The sequence below is a fragment of the Ranitomeya variabilis genome, chromosome 1 (assembly GCF_051348905.1).
Source record: "Ranitomeya variabilis isolate aRanVar5 chromosome 1, aRanVar5.hap1, whole genome shotgun sequence".
Classification (NCBI taxonomy): Eukaryota; Metazoa; Chordata; class Amphibia; order Anura; family Dendrobatidae; genus Ranitomeya; species Ranitomeya variabilis.
In genome coordinates, this window is record NC_135232.1 from 82,587,141 (window position 1) to 82,604,514 (window position 17,374).

Here is a 17,374-nt window from a genome sequence, read left to right on the forward strand (position 1 = left end):
GAGAAAATTATGATATGAATGTCTTGCACGATGCTTTATCACGATGAATTAATTATGAGCTTTTAATGCTGCAGATTTACTTGTGTGGATTTTCTGAATCTAACGCAAGTCTATGGGAAAAATGTGACACAAAACTCAGTGTACCAACAAGAGAAATAAACCTTGTTAAAGGGAACCTGTCACCCCCAAAATCGAAGATAAGCTATGCCCACTGTGGTCCGGGTCCGATGGGTGTTGCGGTCCGGTCCGGGGCCTCCCATCTTCTTACGATGATGTCCTCTTCTTGTCTTCACGCTGCGGCTCCGGCACAGGCGTACTTTGTCTACCCTGTTGAGGGCAGAGCAAAGTACTGCAGTGTGCAGGCGCCGGGCCTCTCTGACCTTTCCCAGTGCCTGCGCACTGCAGTACTTGGCTCTGCCCTCAACAGGGTAGACAAAGTACGCCTGCGCCGGAGCCGCAGCGTGAAGACAAGAAGAGGATATCATCGTAAGAAGATGGGAGGCCCCGGACCGCGACACCCATCGGACCCGGACCGCAGCGGGACCGCCCCTGGGTGAGTATAACCTCTTTTTCTCATCTTTCAGGATACATCGGGGGCTTATCTACAGCATTACAGAATGCTGTAGATAAGCCCCTGATGCCGGTGGGCTTAGCTCACCTTCGACTTTGAGTAAAAAGACACACAGAAGGCGCGACATTCTTATAAATCCCATCCACTCTGCTGGAACTCTAAGGTGCTGTGTTTTTAACAAAGCAAAAATACACAGTGTCAAAAACTTACTAAAATACTTATCGTAAGCACACAGTGGAAGGGATCTTTCACGCGTCCTAATATTTCCAGTATTGGAAAAAACTGTACCAGAGATATCTGTGTTTGTGTGTCCTTGTGTTTCATACGGGGGTCATACGTGTGGCAACCGTGTACCGCATCAGTATCACATGTACCGGCACCTGAAAAAAGCCGGTACAGTTTGTGCTGTTCTCAGGTGTCGGGTGCTGAAGACAGCTCTCATCATTGTCCTCTGCTCTTCTTGTTATCAACGTGAGCAGGGGACAATGCTGAAAAGTTGTATTCCAGTGTAAAATTAAGAATAAAATAAACAATCACATTATACTCACATTATCACATAATCACCTGAAGTCATCACCACCTGTAATAAAGCAAAAAAAAAAAATATCCCTCACATGTCTGAAGTTGAAAGAATCCAGAAGTGTAATCCTTCTATGCGAAATTTGCTTATCAGCATGAGCAGTGGCCACAGGCGACTGCTCACACTGAAGAGCTGGGGAACATGACTCACTGCAGCGAGACTGGGCCTCATGGTGAACTGCGGTGACCTCAACGCTCTACTGTGAGACTTTTTCTCATGGTGCTAGCAGTGATCTCATTGAGGTCACAGCAGTTCACTGTGAGTCCCTGCTGAGAACGCAGCCTCAGTGACCTGCAGTAACCCGCACTCACAGCAGCTCATTTTCTAGTGGTTTTCAGCCTGGATTGTTGTATCTTGGCATCAACCAGGCTGAAAATTTATCGCAGACATGGATTACGGTCTGGAACACAACATCGACAGGTGAAGGATATGGTTGCTTTTTATTTTAGTTTTTTTACAGGTGACCAGGGCTTCAATGAAGTGGGGATTAGGTGAGCATGAGGCTGCCGTCACACTAGCAGTATTTGGTCAGTATTTTACATCAGTATTTGTAAGCCAAAACCAGGAGTGGACCAAACAGAGGAAAAGTATAATAGAAACATATGCACCACTTCTGTGTTTATCACCCACTCCTGATTTTGGCTTCCAAATACTGATGTAAAATACTGACCAACTACTGCTAGTGTGACGGCAGCCTGACTGTGTTTGTTATTTTTAAATTTAAAAAATTCAAAGTGTGTTTTTTATTTCAAATAAAAGGACTTTATTCTGGCTGTGTTTATTTACAATATGGCTATAGGATTAGTAATGGAGAGGTGTCTTATAGACACCTCTCCATTACTAATCCGTGGGCTTGATGTCACCGGACAATACAAAGGAGACATCAACCCTACAAATATGAACCCCACTTGCCATCACAACAGGGCAAGTGGGAAGAGCTGGGCAAAGCACCAGAATTGGGAGTATCTAATAGATGCGCCTTTTTTGGGGCGCCTGTGGTCTGCTATTTTTAGGCTAAGGGGGACCAATTTAAATAACTAAAAAAGGGTATGATGACCCCTCTATTATAGATAACCAGCCTTGCTAAAGCTGACAGCTGAGGGTTGCAGCCCACAGCTGTCAGTTTTGCCTGGCTGGTTATTAAAAATACAGGGCAGCCCACACCATTTTTTTCTTTATTTATTTATAGCGCAGGCACCAGCTGGTGATGAATATTCCTATCAGCTGGTATCTTCTCTTGCAGTTATCAGCGACAGCAGGCAGAGCCTGATGGAAGTAGTATTCCCACCGGCTGACGCCTCTGACTGGATGGAAAATTTCAACTTCGGACAGGTGAGGAATATTGTTGTTTTTTTATTTTTGTTTGTTTACATGGGACAATGGCTCCTCCACACCTGTGCTAAGATTCATTCATGTGAGAGGATCGGAGCATAGAGCACTGACACTCGGCTCCCGCTCGCAGCACAGTTTGAGCCGAGTGTAATTAGCATATCGCATCTGATGCTTTCGTATCAAAGGCATGCGCTGTGATCCCAACCTAAGAATGCACCTTTAAGGTTCTAATTAAGAAGACCGGTACATAATACCTGCTGATCATGCATACGATCTGGCACATATTTTTTTACCGATGCAATTTTAGTGACACCAATCATCTTTCGTTTTGGAAGTGAACAATGCCAGAACACTCCTTTAAAGTTGCATATATTAAATTGAAAACTTGTTTAAGACTTGCGGTGGAGTTTGTAGCAAAATCATCAGAAAAATGCCTGTATTTTATATTTGAGATTAGTTGTGGTGGCCCTTCATTTCCTAACTAAGTACACTCTGGTGTCTACATGTGACAGGTGCCCCGAAATAATGAAGACTAATCAGCTGAAGTGCTGTGAGATATCAGTATTTAGGATGCTACATTATCATCACCATCAAACCTTGTGCGAGGCTCAGTTGTTTTGTCTGACTAATTTTCCACATTCGGCTCCATTTCTCCAACTGAATTTCAAGCAGGTTATTCTTTCCATTAACCTCAGCAAATTTCTGCACAAACACAAAGCATGGCGTTAAAGGCAATGGTGTGCACAACACTACAACTTTGATTCAGGATTTACATATTCCGGGAGCGCTAGTTAAATGCCGCTGTCAGCGCTTGACGGCGGCATTTAACTAGTTAATGGGCGCGGGCGGATCGCGATTCCGCTCGCGCTCATTGCGCGCACATGTCAGCTGTACAGAACAGCTGTCATGTCGCGGCTTTGAGATGGGCTCACCACCGGAGCCCACCTCAAAGCAGGGGATCTGCCAGCTGACGTACTTTTCCGTCAGCTGGCAGAAAAGGGTTAAAAATGGCGTAAATTAAAAGAAGAATTACATTAAAAGAAGAAAATGAAAAACAGGTGAAAACACTAAAAAATGTGCACATGCAATGATGAATTGGCCTCTATGTTCTAAACCTCATAGTGAGTACTGTAAATATAGAGAGCATTCACCGCAGTGACATGGGGATGGCAATAGTATGTCCATGCTGTAGGCATGGTTTAGACTTATCACTGCGCCCCCTGATGCCACTGTGGTGGTCATCATGGAAGCAGTAGGAATGGATCACTGATCTTTAGAATAGGGGACAGCGGGAGGCAAACAGAGGGCGCCAGGTATGGTGACTAAACACTAGAGTTGAGCGAATTTGATCGGCATCGAATATTGTTTTGCAATATTTGTCGAACACAGCCGAACGTCATTAGAGTCAATGGGAGTTGAAATTACCGAATATGTTCGGAACCGATCATCAAACATACATTCGGCACGAATAGGGTTCGAATATGGCCCGAATATGGCAATTCAGATTCGGCGACCAAATCCAAACAACTTTGCTCATCTCTACGAAACACAAGAAATATATAGTCCCTTTTCACTACCAAGGTGGAGAACAGCTTTAAAGAGAACCTTTCACCATATGAGATAAAAAATAGTGAAGGGTGTAAATGTGCTCAGGACAAAGCTAAGCGTTACCCCTATACATTTGATAACATGCTCGATAACATGCTCACATCTTTCCTGCTGCATGAGATTAACGCTTATAAAATGTAGAGAAAATAAAAACATAAAAATAAAACAAAAATAAAGATAACAAATTAAGTGCAGTTATCAAATGCAATAATGTAGAATTGAAAAGGGTAAATGTATCAGTGCGATTATGAGGATCCCGAGAATACAATGTGCTGAAGGTACAGATACAGTAACACTTGTATGACTTGTACGAATGTCACAAACTGTTTATTTTCTGCTGACTGTTAATCAGTGGTGGGTGATCAATAACCTAAACTAAGCATAGGACATCAATCACAATCTCTTCCTGCCCTAGAACATAACAGTATTTTTCAGAACTGTTGTACTACTACATCTTGGTACTGGTGTGCATGTGACGATGAAGTCCTGCTGAGAGGCTGTGTTCACACGTTGCTTTTTTTTCCAGTTTTTTTTTTTTTATGCAAATTTTCAGCTTGCTTTTACAGTACCAGAAAAGTCTATGAGATTTCAGAAATCTCATGCTCACAGCTCGTTTTGTCCTCAGTATTTTGTGCAATACCTTGGGTTTTGCAGAACGGAGCATGTCACTTCTTTCAGTGTTGTTTTTCACCCATTGGGGTGGTGCCAATATTCAGATATCATTTTTTTTCTGTGCTTTTGATGCCAAAACCTGATGAAGTAGAATCAGATTATTTTTCTGTGCAGTAAACTTTATCAGCATACACAAGAAACAAATGTACCCTGACAAAAACACAGCAAAAATGCCTGTTGAAAAAGCTGCAACAAAAACACAATGTGTGAACATAGCCTAAGGGTATGTTTCCACTGTCAGGATGGCCGGCGGTATCGCCGCTCGGCGCTAAGCCCCGCCCCCTTTCTGGGACGCGATCATGCCGGATGTGTTAACTCTTCACATCCGGGATGATCGCTCTCCTCCATAGGGCCCTGTGATATGCCTTGCGGGGACGCTGCGTCCCCGCAAGGTGTACGGACATGCTGCGATCTGAAAAGACGCGCAGCATGTCCGGAGTCGCAGGGCTGCCGCGTGCGGGTTTCCACGCATAGTGGAGACGGGATTTCATAAAATCCCCTCCACTATGCTGGAACATCTGGACGCTGCTTGTTTGACGCTGCAGCTCTCCGCAGCGTCAAACAAACAGCGTTTCCTGACCGTGGAAACATACCCTAACAGTTAAAGCACCATTACAGTGGTTTTTTTTAATTTTACAGGTTTTACAGGTGGAATGGTGCTACTAATATAAGGCCCTTGTACCACCTGCTATCTTCTGCCCACTCTGGTCGGTCTCCAGAGGTTTGCACTGAAAAGGTTACTTTTGAATGTAAGTCTGAGTGCCTTGCACTGAGCGCTTGTGACCTTTAGCGCTGACTTCCGGTGAAGTTGCAGGCACAAGATGGCGGTGCGGGACCGAAGCGGCGCCGGCAAGAGAAGAAGAGGGCAGCTGATACATATAATACTAGGAACAGGGACCTGACGTTAGTAGCACCACTCCAGCACTGAAATAAATAAAATATGCTGGAGTAGTGCTTTAAAATAAAGAATTATTATTAGCAGCTTTCTGTATACACTGTGCATAGGCAGAAAGCTGCTACTTAATGTTGAGGGTAGGATTACACAGAGCAGTTGACAAGGAAGAATGAGACACCTAATGCTGTAGTGACACATCGCTCGAATTGGGTGCTCTGCCCCTACATCATGCTGCTCTCAGATTACATGATAGAAACCTGCTGACAGATTCTCTTTAAAAGTCCTGCCCAAGTACTTGCCTAGGTGATGTCTCTCTCAAGCAATGGCTCTCAGGATTCAGCAATGTAAGGCCGGTTTCACACGTCAGTGATTCCGGTACGTGAGGTGTCAGTTTTCTCACGTACCGGAGACACTGACACACGTAGACACCCTCCCTATGGGAGGTGGAGCCGCATATTCATGACTGTAATGGGCGGCACCACGTGACCGCTCATACAGGAGAAGCTGCGGCACGGAGAGGACACTTCGAGGGAGCCGGGTGAGTATTTTCTTTCAGCGGGGGGGCGCACAGGGGGTGGGAGGGGGGGGGGAACAAAGATCTTTATTTCTACCGCAAAAAAAACAAAATACAATGATTTTTCATTTCTTCTCTCCAGCGAACACTGCTGGAGAGAACAAATGGCGGCTTCAGCACCCAAAGCAGGGGTCAGGGCTTACTGTAGCACTGTCTCCTGCACAGTCCGTGTGGTACCCAGTCGGCACACGGGCGGCACACGGCTGCCGCACGTGTGCCACACTGATGTGCCACGTGAGCTCACGGACACACGGACACGGATAACTCCGGTACCGATTTTTCCGGTACTGGAATTATCTGGACGTGTGGGACAGGCCTTACATAGGTTGAAAAAAGACCTAGGTCCAACAAGTTAAACCCTGAAAAACAATTACTTCTTCCAGACAGGCCTAAAACCGACCACATCCTTGAAAAACTTTAAATTATACACAGTATTTACCTTTTCTATCTGTGAAAAATCCTCAAGAAGTTTGTCAAGATTAATAGAACAAGATTTCTTGGATTCTGTGTCTTTAAACATTGTTTAGAACAGACAAGCCTTTGCCTGTGGGATAATGAATCAAGTAGAGAAACTAGATTAAATTGATTATTAATGCGGTGTATGAACAGTCAGATTACTGCTTATCTGGATTGGCTGCTGCTAATACCAGGCACACCCAGGCCTAAGAACGTGGAAAGTCAATACTAGGTCGAGAGTGGGATTAGCTTTAGACCCCCAATGTAAAAGTTTGGGGTCTGATCATTTTAAGAGGTGTGGACTGTGGTATGATTAATTGAAATGTCTAGCTTTGGGTTCTAACAAACATGGAAGGTCTGGTCTGTGGCCTGAAGAAATGTATGGGTTTAGTAGTCTGTTGTCTGATTTATTTAAGGGAATGGTCTAGAGTCCCGAGGAAGCAGTATCATTCTATATGCGAAACGCGCATTGTGGTCTTTTTTCCCTGGTGACCTCCACCACACCACTATCTAACAATGCACAGACACATTGGTTTTTGGTTACAAACTTTTGTATAGATCTCTTTATATACTGTTGACTGGTGCAGTCTCTACTACTTATTAGACATTCCTGTTTCTCCACGGTAGGGAACATATTTTAGGTGTGCACTATGGCAGATTGTTCATGATGTATTTAAAGATCTAGATTCTAGACCATTGTCTCAATAAACATTAGTGTCTGCGTAAGGGTACTGTCACACAGTGCAATTTTCGTCGCTACGACGGCACGATCCGTGACGTCGCAGCGTCGTATGATTATCGCTCCAGCGTCGTAGACTGCGGTCACACTTTGCAATCACGGCGCTGGAGCGATGCCGAAGTCCCCGGGTAACCAGGGTAAACATCGGGTTACTAAGCGCAGGGCCGCGCTTAGTAACCCGATGTTTACCCTGGTTACCAGCGTAAACGTTAAAAAAACAAACAGTACATACTTACATTCCAGTGTCTGTCCTCCGGCGTCTCAGCTTCTCTGCACTGTGTAAGCACCATAGCCGGAAAGCAGAGCGGTGACGTCACCGCTGTGCTCGCTTTCCGGCCGGCAGGCGCTCACACAGTGCAGAGAAGCTGAGACGCCGGAGGACAGACACCGGAATGTGAGTATGTACTGTTTGTTTTTTTAACGTTTACGCTGGTAACCAGGGTAAACATCGGGTTACTAAGCGCGGCCCTGCGCTTAGTTACCCGATGTTTACCCTGGTTACAAGCGAACACATCGCTGGATCGCTGTCACACACAACGATCCAGCGATGTCAGTGGGTGATCAAGCGACGAAAGAAAGTTCCAAACGATCTGCTACGACGTACGATTCTCAGCGTGATGTCTGATCGCAGTAGCGTGTCAGACACAGCGATATCGTATGGATATCGCTAGAACGTCACGAATCGTGCCGTCGTAGCGATCAAAATTGCACTGTGTGACAGTACCCTTAGTGTGTGAATCATTTAGGGGTTTGTAGTCCGGAGGATCGTAAAGGAGTTTGTATGTTCTCCCAGTGTTTGCTGGGTTTCGTCCAGGGTCTCTGGTTTCCTCCAGCCCTCCAAAGACATACTGATGGGGAATTTAGATTGTGAGCCCCAGTGGAGACAGTGATTATAATGTCTGCAATGTTCTGTGGAATATGATGGTTCTATAGAAGTAAGCATAATTAATATTAATAATAAAGTCGTGTAAAAGTTTGAAACTATTTTCCTAGCTCAAAAAGAAATAAATGCAAAATACACACACAACTATACACGTCAGCCACTGACTGTCTGTCTGCAGTCTCCAACATCATGTCCGCTCTCTATCTGAAACTCAACCTCTCCAAAACTGAACTTCTTCTGCTTCTACATCTACTAACCTCCCTAAATCTGACATTTCCCTCTCCGTGGGTGGCACCATAATAACACCCCGGCAGCAGGCGCGCTGTCAGGGTGTTATGTTTGACTCCGATCTCTCCTTCACCTCCCATATACAATCTCTTGCCCGCTCGTGCCGCTTACACCTAAAGAACATCTCTAGAATCCGCCCTTTTCTCACCATGGAAACAAAAACCCTCATTGTCGCCCTGATCCACTCTCGCCTGGACTACTGTAACGCTCTATTAATTGGCCTCCCCCTTACTCGACTTTCCCCTCTCCAGTCCATCCTTAATGCAACAGCCAGGGTTGTCCACCTGGCTAATTGTTACTCAGATGCATGCGCTCTTCGCCAGTCGTTACACTGGCTGCCCATTCATTACAGGATCCAATTCAAAGTACTTGTTCTCACCCACAAAGCTCTCCACAGTGCGGCACCCCCTTACATCTCCTCCCTCATTTCTGTCTATCGGCCTAACCGACCGCTGCGCTCTGCAAATGACTTTCGACTAACCTCTGCACTAATCCGTACCTCCCACTCCCTACTCCAAGACTTCTCCCGCGCTGCGCCAATCCTCTGGAATCCTCTACCCCAAGATATTAGGACTAGCCACAATTTGCATAGTATTAGGCGCTCGCTCAAAACACATTTGTTCAGAGCGGCCTAGCACGTTCCCTAATCAAAGTCATTTTATGTTTGTGTGTGTGTGTACCTATTCACTACTTCCATCTATCCCCCATCCCCTGAAGATGACTGGACCATCATTGTAAATACATCATTGCAAATACGCACCTGTACTTTGTATTTCCCCACCTCATTGTAGATTGTAAGCTCTCACGAGCAGGGTCGTCTTATTGTGCTTTATTATTGTATTGTTAACGTTGCTACTTATGACTGTTGTGTTTGAAACTGTTAAACTGTAAAGCACTGCGGAATATGTTGACGCTATATAAATAAAGATTATTATTATTTATTATTATGAAATATACATATTTGGTATTGTCAGGTCCATAAAAGTCTGATCTATCAAACTATAATTTTTTTTATGCCATTCGTTATAAAATAATCATATAGGGGTCGGTCTGTAGTGATTAAATTTAGGGTTCTGGCCTGGTGTTTGAATTTAAATTCTAGGGGAGTTTGTAGGCTGCATCTGATCAGGACTCTGTCCCAATTTATCAAAGCTTTTACGCCAGTGTTCTGAAGTAAAAAACATTGAAAAGTCAAATAATTTTGGCCCATTCTCGCCCACCTCTGACAAAGTGGGTTTTGATGGGGCGAGACGGGGACATGGCGATCGCCGCTTGTCAAATTCATGATGAGTTGCAGCGTCCGCTAAGGCTACTTTCACACTAGCGTCGTTTGGCCTCCGTCGCAATGCGTCGTTTTTGGAGAAAAAACGCATCCTGCAAAAGTGCTTGCAGGATGCGGTTTTTTCTCCATTGACTTGCATTAGCGACGCATTGCGATGGATTGCCACACGTCGCATCCGTCGTGCGACAGATGCGTTGTGTTTTGGCGGACCGTCGGCACAAAAAAACGCTACATGTAACGTTTTTTTGTGCGTCGTGTCCGCCCCCTCCTTCCCGGACCTTACAATGGGGCAGCGGATGCGTTGAAAAACTGCATCCGCTGCCCCCGTTGTGCGGCGCTTTCAACGCTAGCGTCGTTGCGGCGGCACATCGTATTGCGACGTGCAGTGCACAACGCTAGTGTGAAAGTAGCCTAAGCCACAAATCTTAGAGCAGGGACTGGAGTAGGATTTGTGGCCAGACACACACAGAGATGTATGCCTTGCATCTAATGCTCCCGATTCATGAAGAGGCATATACCACTTCAAGAATCAGGACCATCTCCTCATCAAGACCGGCCTGGACAAACCCAAATGATGTATCAGGACTTGAATGTTTTTTTTTCAGTCCTTTTTTAAGTCCTGTGCTATCCATTGTGCAAAAATTGAATGCATACATAAAATTGAGTGACTTAAAGGGGTTGTCTCATAAACAAAAGTCCATTTTAATCAATAGAACTTGGAATAAAAATAAGATCCACAACTGGATGTGTTCATGTGCCTGTGTCTTAACGTGCAGCTGATTTTTTCTGTGAGGTAAAACATTTCCCTGCCTGTTTTATCACATGAGCGAGTGTTTCTGCAGCGCCCCAGAGTCCTGGTCGTTGCAGTAATGTCGTTCTTCCACCAGGGGGAGTGATATTACGTCTGAAGGCAATAAAGGAGATCTCTTTACCAGGTATCACAAACTACACAACATACTTCACACTCCAGGCCACCAGGGGGAGCTACGCTCCTATCTATTAGGGCACTCCTCACAATTAGTTAAAACTGGTAGTCTGGACAGGAAGTTAGGAGAAGCGATCTGGGCTTCACCCAGTGAGCTGCTATCTGGGCTCCGCTCAGGTAGTGGGTCCCTGACAGGGGTGGGATCCTGTCAGAGGCCTAGACAGAAGGCCACGGAGCTGCGCCTGCCAGACGTGCGGCAGCATCCTAAGAAGGAGACATTGAAGGGATTTGCGTTGCAGAGAGTGAGAAACGAAGTCACAGCAAAAGGAGAGGAAACCAGAAGGAGTTCTGCCCTGCAAAAGGCTGCCTCCTTCTGAGGCGCAGAAGCCGGTGGCAGGAACACCGAGGGAGTCATCGTCTCCAAGCCTGGCTCCAGAGACCGGCAGGACAGCTAGTTCCATAATGGTTGCCCGACCTTATACCCAGGAGGCACGGTGGCAACTGTGGGGGCCGGGGCGTGCTATAGTCCCTGTAAAAAGCCTCAGACCATCAGTCATACGGGTTTGTCCTATGTTATCCATCAGAGGGACAGAGAGAAAGAGACATAACATCTAGAAAACCAACAGCAGTTGTGAGGACCTAAGGGTACCGTCTCACAGTGGCACTTTTGTCGCTACGACGGTACGATCTGTGACGTTCCAGCGATATCCATACAATATCGCTGTGTCTGACACGCAGCAGCGATCAGGGACCCTGCTGAGAATCGTACGTCGTAGCAGATCGTTTGGAACTTTCTTTTGTCGCTGGATCTCCCGCTGTCATCGCTGGATCATTGTGTGTGACAGCGATCCAGCGATGCGTTCGCTTGTAACCAGGGTAAACATCGGGTTACTAAGCGCAGGGCCGCGCTTAGTAACCCGATGTTTACCCTGGTTACCAGCGTAAAAGTAAAAAAAAACAAACCGTACATACTCACATTCCGGTGTCCTTCAGGTCCCTTGCCGTCTGCTTCCCGCTCTGACTGACTGTCGGCCAGAAAGTGAGAGCAGATCACAGCGGCCCTGCGCTTAGTAACCCGATGTTTACCCTGGTTACCCGGGACCTCGGCATCGTTGGTCGCTGGAGAGCGGTCTGTGTGACAGCTCTCCAGCGACCACACAACGACTTTCCAACGATCACGGCCAGGTCGTATCGCTGGTCGTGATCGTTGGTAAATCGTTATGTGAGACGGTACCCTTACCGAGAAGCTCAGCAGGCAGGGACTACAATACTCAGGCGCTAGAGGAAGGCTATTGATTTCCACCTGGATAAGAGGACTCTGGATTTGCCTTCAGACCGGCCGGACTCTGCCTGCCCTGTGATCTGGTGCTCTGGACTGTGGACGTTGAAGCCTTCAGTGAAGGTAAAGAGACTGCAACCTTGTGTCCTCGTTCTTCACTGCGCCTCTTACCATCCACCATCTACACTCTGGGAAGCCCTGGGGATACACTTCACCTGTGGGAAGGTACACCATCTAGCTGCCATAACATCACCCCAGCAGACCCCTCACAGCAGTGTCGGTCACCCTGACCGAGTACCACAGGTGGCGTCACGAACATTATCCCTTTAAAGACCTTTCCCCCCTTTTACAACGGACGTCCCTAGGGCCACGGACCGGGTCAGCCACCGTGACATTCCCCTTGAGAACCGAAGGGCCCGGTACCAAGTACCCCATTGCCCTACTGGGGGGGCTCCATTTCTGTCTTGTCTCCAGCCTTCAGCGGCAGCCGGAGTACCTACATGACTGACTTGATTTACAAAGACACCGGAGATGCCAGCAGGGAAATATTTTACCTCACAGATAGAATCAGCTGTGACCTCTGCTGTAATGTCTGTACACTCTCTATTGTGTCCTCCTGTGGACAGGAGATGAGGTATATCTGTCCATGTTCCTAAATGACCATTACACAGCACACAGCAGGGGCACATTTATAAGATTATCTCAGTACAGGACTTTTTTTTTTTTTTTTTTTAAACACATCCAATCTTATTCTAAGATCTATTGATTACAATGTACTTTGTGAGACAGCTAAAAAGATGCAATTGATGAATCAGATAATAAAATCTGGAGGCCTCAAGCCTCTCTCACAATAATGAGCATAAAAAAATTCCCAAATAGGCGAACACATAAAAAATAGACTTTAAAAAGATGCAAAAATAAAAGAAAAATTATGTATAAATATAAAATAGGTGAAAAACACCAAAAAATAAACAAAGGCAGAAATGCCATCATGGATCGGGCCCTATATAGTAAGGTGGGATTATTGATTATGGATCTATGTGTAGTGGGTGCATGTCCCTGACTGAGGAGCCAGTGTCCATCTGTCCGGCGGTGATTGAGGGTCGGTGTGACCCTCTCTTCTCTTGTGCGTGTTGTTTCCTCAGTAGTATAGTTCCCTATAGTATCGGTGACACAATGATGCTCCTTTATGTACAGGATATATGTGGTATACGGCGCTGTACTCACACCTCAGGCTGATAAGTCACACTAGGCCTCGTAGCGTTGCCCACAGCAACCAATTAGCTAACAGCTTTCACTTTCTACTGCAGCTTAGCAGATTCCAGAGGAATCTGTTTGATTGCTATGGGCAACCCAGTAATTATTTTACCTTACTAGCCCCTTTTGTGTAAATTCGGGGTGCCCCCTATATCACCACATTATGAAAGTGACTGTGGTGGTGTTTGCGACCAGGAGTTTGTCACAACACGCAAGTTGCCAGAAAGGCTACTTTCACACTAGCGTCGTGCACTGCACGTCGCTATGCGTCGTTTTGTAGAAAAAACACATCCTGCAAAAGTGCTTGCAGGATGCGTTTTTCTCCATTGACTTGCATTAGCGACGCAGTGCCACATGTCGCAACCGTCGTGCGTCGGATCGTCGCAACCAAAAAACGTTACATGTAACGTTTTTTGGTGCGTCGTTCCCGTCTTTTCCAACCGCACATGCGCGGCCGGAACTCCGCCCCCTCCTCCCCGCACCTCACAATGGGGCAGCGGATGCGTTGAAAAACAGCATCCGCTGCCCCCGTTGTGCGGCGCTTTCACTGCTTGCGTCGGTACGTCGCAATTCGTCGTGCGTTGTAGTGTGAAAGAAGCCAAATGAGTCTCAATCCGACCACATTCACATTATTATTTTGTAATGTATCATGTCCATACGGCGATCTTTCGCCACGTGACCAAGGTCGCCATATTGCCCAAGCCTAGTACATTAAAGGGGCATAGCCACTGTATGTATAGCAGAGGTGGATCCGTCTATATGAGAATGGAGAAGTGACCGCTGCTGCGGTCTGTGCAGAGGGGATCGCAGTTCCCATTGATATATTTGGTCAGAATTCCCAAATACATTCATGAATTTTCTCCCCACAGTGGAAAAAAGTGACTCTAGAGCCCTGTGTGGCTCTGTTCACATACTCAGTGCTTAGTATTTATATTTAAGAGAAATATGAGGTTGTGCTGGTCGCATTGCATGCGCAGTGACCAGTAGCCTAGCTACTGGGGGGCAGAGGGGCCCTGTCACATGAAGGGGCCCACCGGGAACCAGGGCAGAACACTGCATAGGAGGAGAGCAGTATAATGTCTGTTCCCGTCTGACGGAGACTCTGCAGGCTATTAGCACAGTGACCGGCTGCAGTCTCCCTCCTGCAGTGAATGGTTTCGCCCGTCTGACCTGATCATGAAGCTTTTCCGGCTGCAGTTCTTCACTCTGTGCACGCTGGGATTGGCTCAGGCACGCTGGGTCCTAGTGCCCACATCTTGCATTCACTTACACTTCCTGGTCCTGCCTTTTGATACGTACCACCTGGGTCTTTTATGAGTATTAATATAAGGAGCCCCCATACAGTAACCAAGAGCTGCCTCACATTTACAGCACCACTCCAGGATTATTTTTTATTTCACTGCCCTCTGTCTGATACTCACCTTCTGGTGTTTACATCTGTTTTTTGTCTCCGCTCGGCTGAGTCTCCTTCAGTTTTTGTTTACCTGTCCGAGGCGCCAGTGTTTCATGGAGCAGCGCAGAGGTCACTAATCAATGTGAGTCTATGGGAGCCTCGTTCTGGCCTCTCTCTCACTCTCAGGCTATGTGCACACGTTGTGGATTGGCCGCTGCGGATTCACAGCAGTTTTCCATGCAGTGTACAGTACCATGTAAACCTATGGAAAACCAAATCCACAGTGCACATGGTGTGGAAAATACCGCCCGGAAACACTGCGTTGTATTTTCCGCAGCATGTCAATTCTTTGTGCGTATTCCGCAGCATTTTACACCTGCTCCTGTATAGGAATCTGCAGGTGTAAAAACGCAGACGAAATCCTCATAAAAAACGCAGCACATTTTACTTGTGGATTTTGCAAAAACAGTGCGGAAAAATCCGCACACGAATCCGCAACGTGTGCACATAGCCTCATAGTCTTACATTGAGTGCTTGTGACATAGCTTCTCACTTCTGGCCTGTCAGAAGCTGCGCTCACAAGTTTGAGCCGTGGGACTGCAGCAGTGCCACAAAATAGTGAATACTCCGGAGGGTGAGTAAATGACCAGGGCAGGGGACTTGCGCTTAAAACACCACTCCAGCGGTGGAAAAAAAACCCTGCTAGAGTGGTGCTTTAATAATTTAATAATAAGCAATTTATTACTATAAAGTTGATAAAGGCTTGGAAAAATGTCTGCTGTCACTTTATGTGACTGCAGACTGCCAAATCATGACAGGGAGCTGTGGGCCCATCATACTGTGTATAAGGGAGCTGCGGGCCCATCATACTGTGTATAAGGGAGCTGTGGGGCCATCATACTGTGTATAAGGGAGCTGAGGGTGTTATGACCCCAATGGCGAGGGTCTCAGAGAAACAAGTAAGTCTGCGACGTACAAAAATCCAGCTCATAGGGCAGTGGTAACTGGGTTGACCATATATCTACTCCTAACGCCAACACTAGCAGTAGCCGGGGAACATGCCTACGTTGGTCGCTAGATGTCTCGCGCCAGCCGGAGGACTAACTACCCCTAGAAGAGGAAAACAAAGACCTCTCTTGCCTCCAGAGAATAGACCCCAAAAGTAGGATAGTAGCCCCCCACAAATAATAACGGTGAGGTAAGAGGAAATGACAAAGACAGAGATGAACTAGATTTTAGCAAAGAGAGGCCCACTTACTAATAGCAGAATGTAGTAAGATAACTTATATGGTCAACAAAAACCCTATCAAAATCCACGCTGGAGATTCAAGAACCCCCGAACCGTCTAACGGCCCGGGGGGAGAACACCAGCCACCCTAGAGCTTCCAGCAAGGTCAGAAAACAGATTATATACAAGCTGGACAAAAATGCAAACCAAAACAAATAGCAAAAAGCAAGAAAGCAGACTTAGCTTAATCAAGCAGGAACCAGGATCAGTAGACAAGAGCACTACAGATTAGCTCTGATATCAACGTTGCCAGGCATTGAACTGAAGGTCCAGGGAGCTTATATAGCAACACCCCTGACCTAACGACCCAGGTGAGCATACAAGGGATGAATGACATACCCAGAGTCAAATCACTAGTAGCCACTAGAGGGAGCCAAAAGGTAAATTCACAACAGTACCCCCCCCTTAGTGAGGGGTCACCGAACCCTCACCAAGGCCACCAGGGCGATCAGGATGAGCGGCGTGAAAGGCACGAACTAAATCGGCCGCATGCACATCAGAGGCGACCACCCAGGAATTATCCTCCTGACCATAGCCCTTCCACTTGACCAGGTACTGAAGCCTCCGCCTGGAGAGACGAGAATCTAAGATCTTCTCCACCACGTACTCCAACTCGCCCTCAACCAACACCGGAGCAGGAGGCTCAGCAGAAGGAACCACAGGCACAACGTACCGCCGCAACAAGGACCTATGAAATACGTTGTGGATGGCAAACGACACCGGAAGATCCAGGCGAAAGGATACAGGATTAATGATTTCCAATATCTTGTAAGGACCAATGAAGCGAGGCTTAAATTTGGGAGAGGAGACCTTCATAGGAACAAATCGAGAAGACAGCCATACCAAATCCCCAACGCGAAGTCCGGGACCCACACCGCGGCGGCGGTTGGCAAAACGCTGAGCCTTCTCCTGTGACAACTTCAAGTTGTCCACCACATGCCCCCAGATCCGCTGCAACCTATCCACCACGGAATCCACCCCAGGACAGTCAGAAGGCTCCACATGTCCCGAGGAAAAACGAGGATGGAAACCAGAGTTGCAGAAAAATGGCGAAACCAAGGTGGCGGAACTAGCCCGATTATTAAGGGCAAATTCAGCCAACGGCAAGAAGGTCACCCAATCATCCTGATCAGAAGAGACAAAACACCTCAAATAAGCCTCCAGAGTCTGATTAGTTCGCTCCGTTTGTCCGTTAGTCTGGGGATGGAAAGCGGATGAAAACGACAACTCAATGCCCATCCTACCACAAAAGGATCGCCAGAACCTGGAAACAAACTGGGATCCTCTGTCCGACACAATATTCTCAGGAATGCCGTGCAAACGAACCACGTTCTGGAAGAACACAGGAACCA

At 46.7% G+C, this 17,374-nt stretch overlaps 1 protein-coding gene across 7 annotated transcripts in view; it reads right to left on the reverse strand.

The window, feature by feature from the left end:
- CCDC152 (coiled-coil domain containing 152) overlaps positions 1 to 14,935 on the reverse strand; it is an 84,272-nt gene extending 69,337 nt beyond the window's left edge. For 2 of the 7 annotated variants that reach the window (XM_077285587.1, XM_077285563.1), the window contains exons 1-3: positions 13,312 to 13,352; positions 6,672 to 6,776; positions 3,080 to 3,185 (exon numbers count right to left, since the gene is read on the reverse strand). In XM_077285587.1, coding sequence (XP_077141702.1) covers positions 3,080 to 3,185; positions 6,672 to 6,752 — 187 coding nt within the window. In that variant the 5' untranslated portion in view covers positions 6,753 to 6,776; positions 13,312 to 13,352. Of the gene's footprint in view, positions 1 to 3,079; positions 3,186 to 6,671; positions 6,777 to 13,311; positions 13,358 to 13,453; positions 13,521 to 14,511; positions 14,614 to 14,762 lie in introns of those variants that run through there. The other 5 variants (XM_077285572.1, XM_077285580.1, XM_077285612.1 and 2 more) reach the window with 5 other exon arrangements.
- Between the last annotated feature and the right edge of the window lie 2,439 nt (positions 14,936 to 17,374).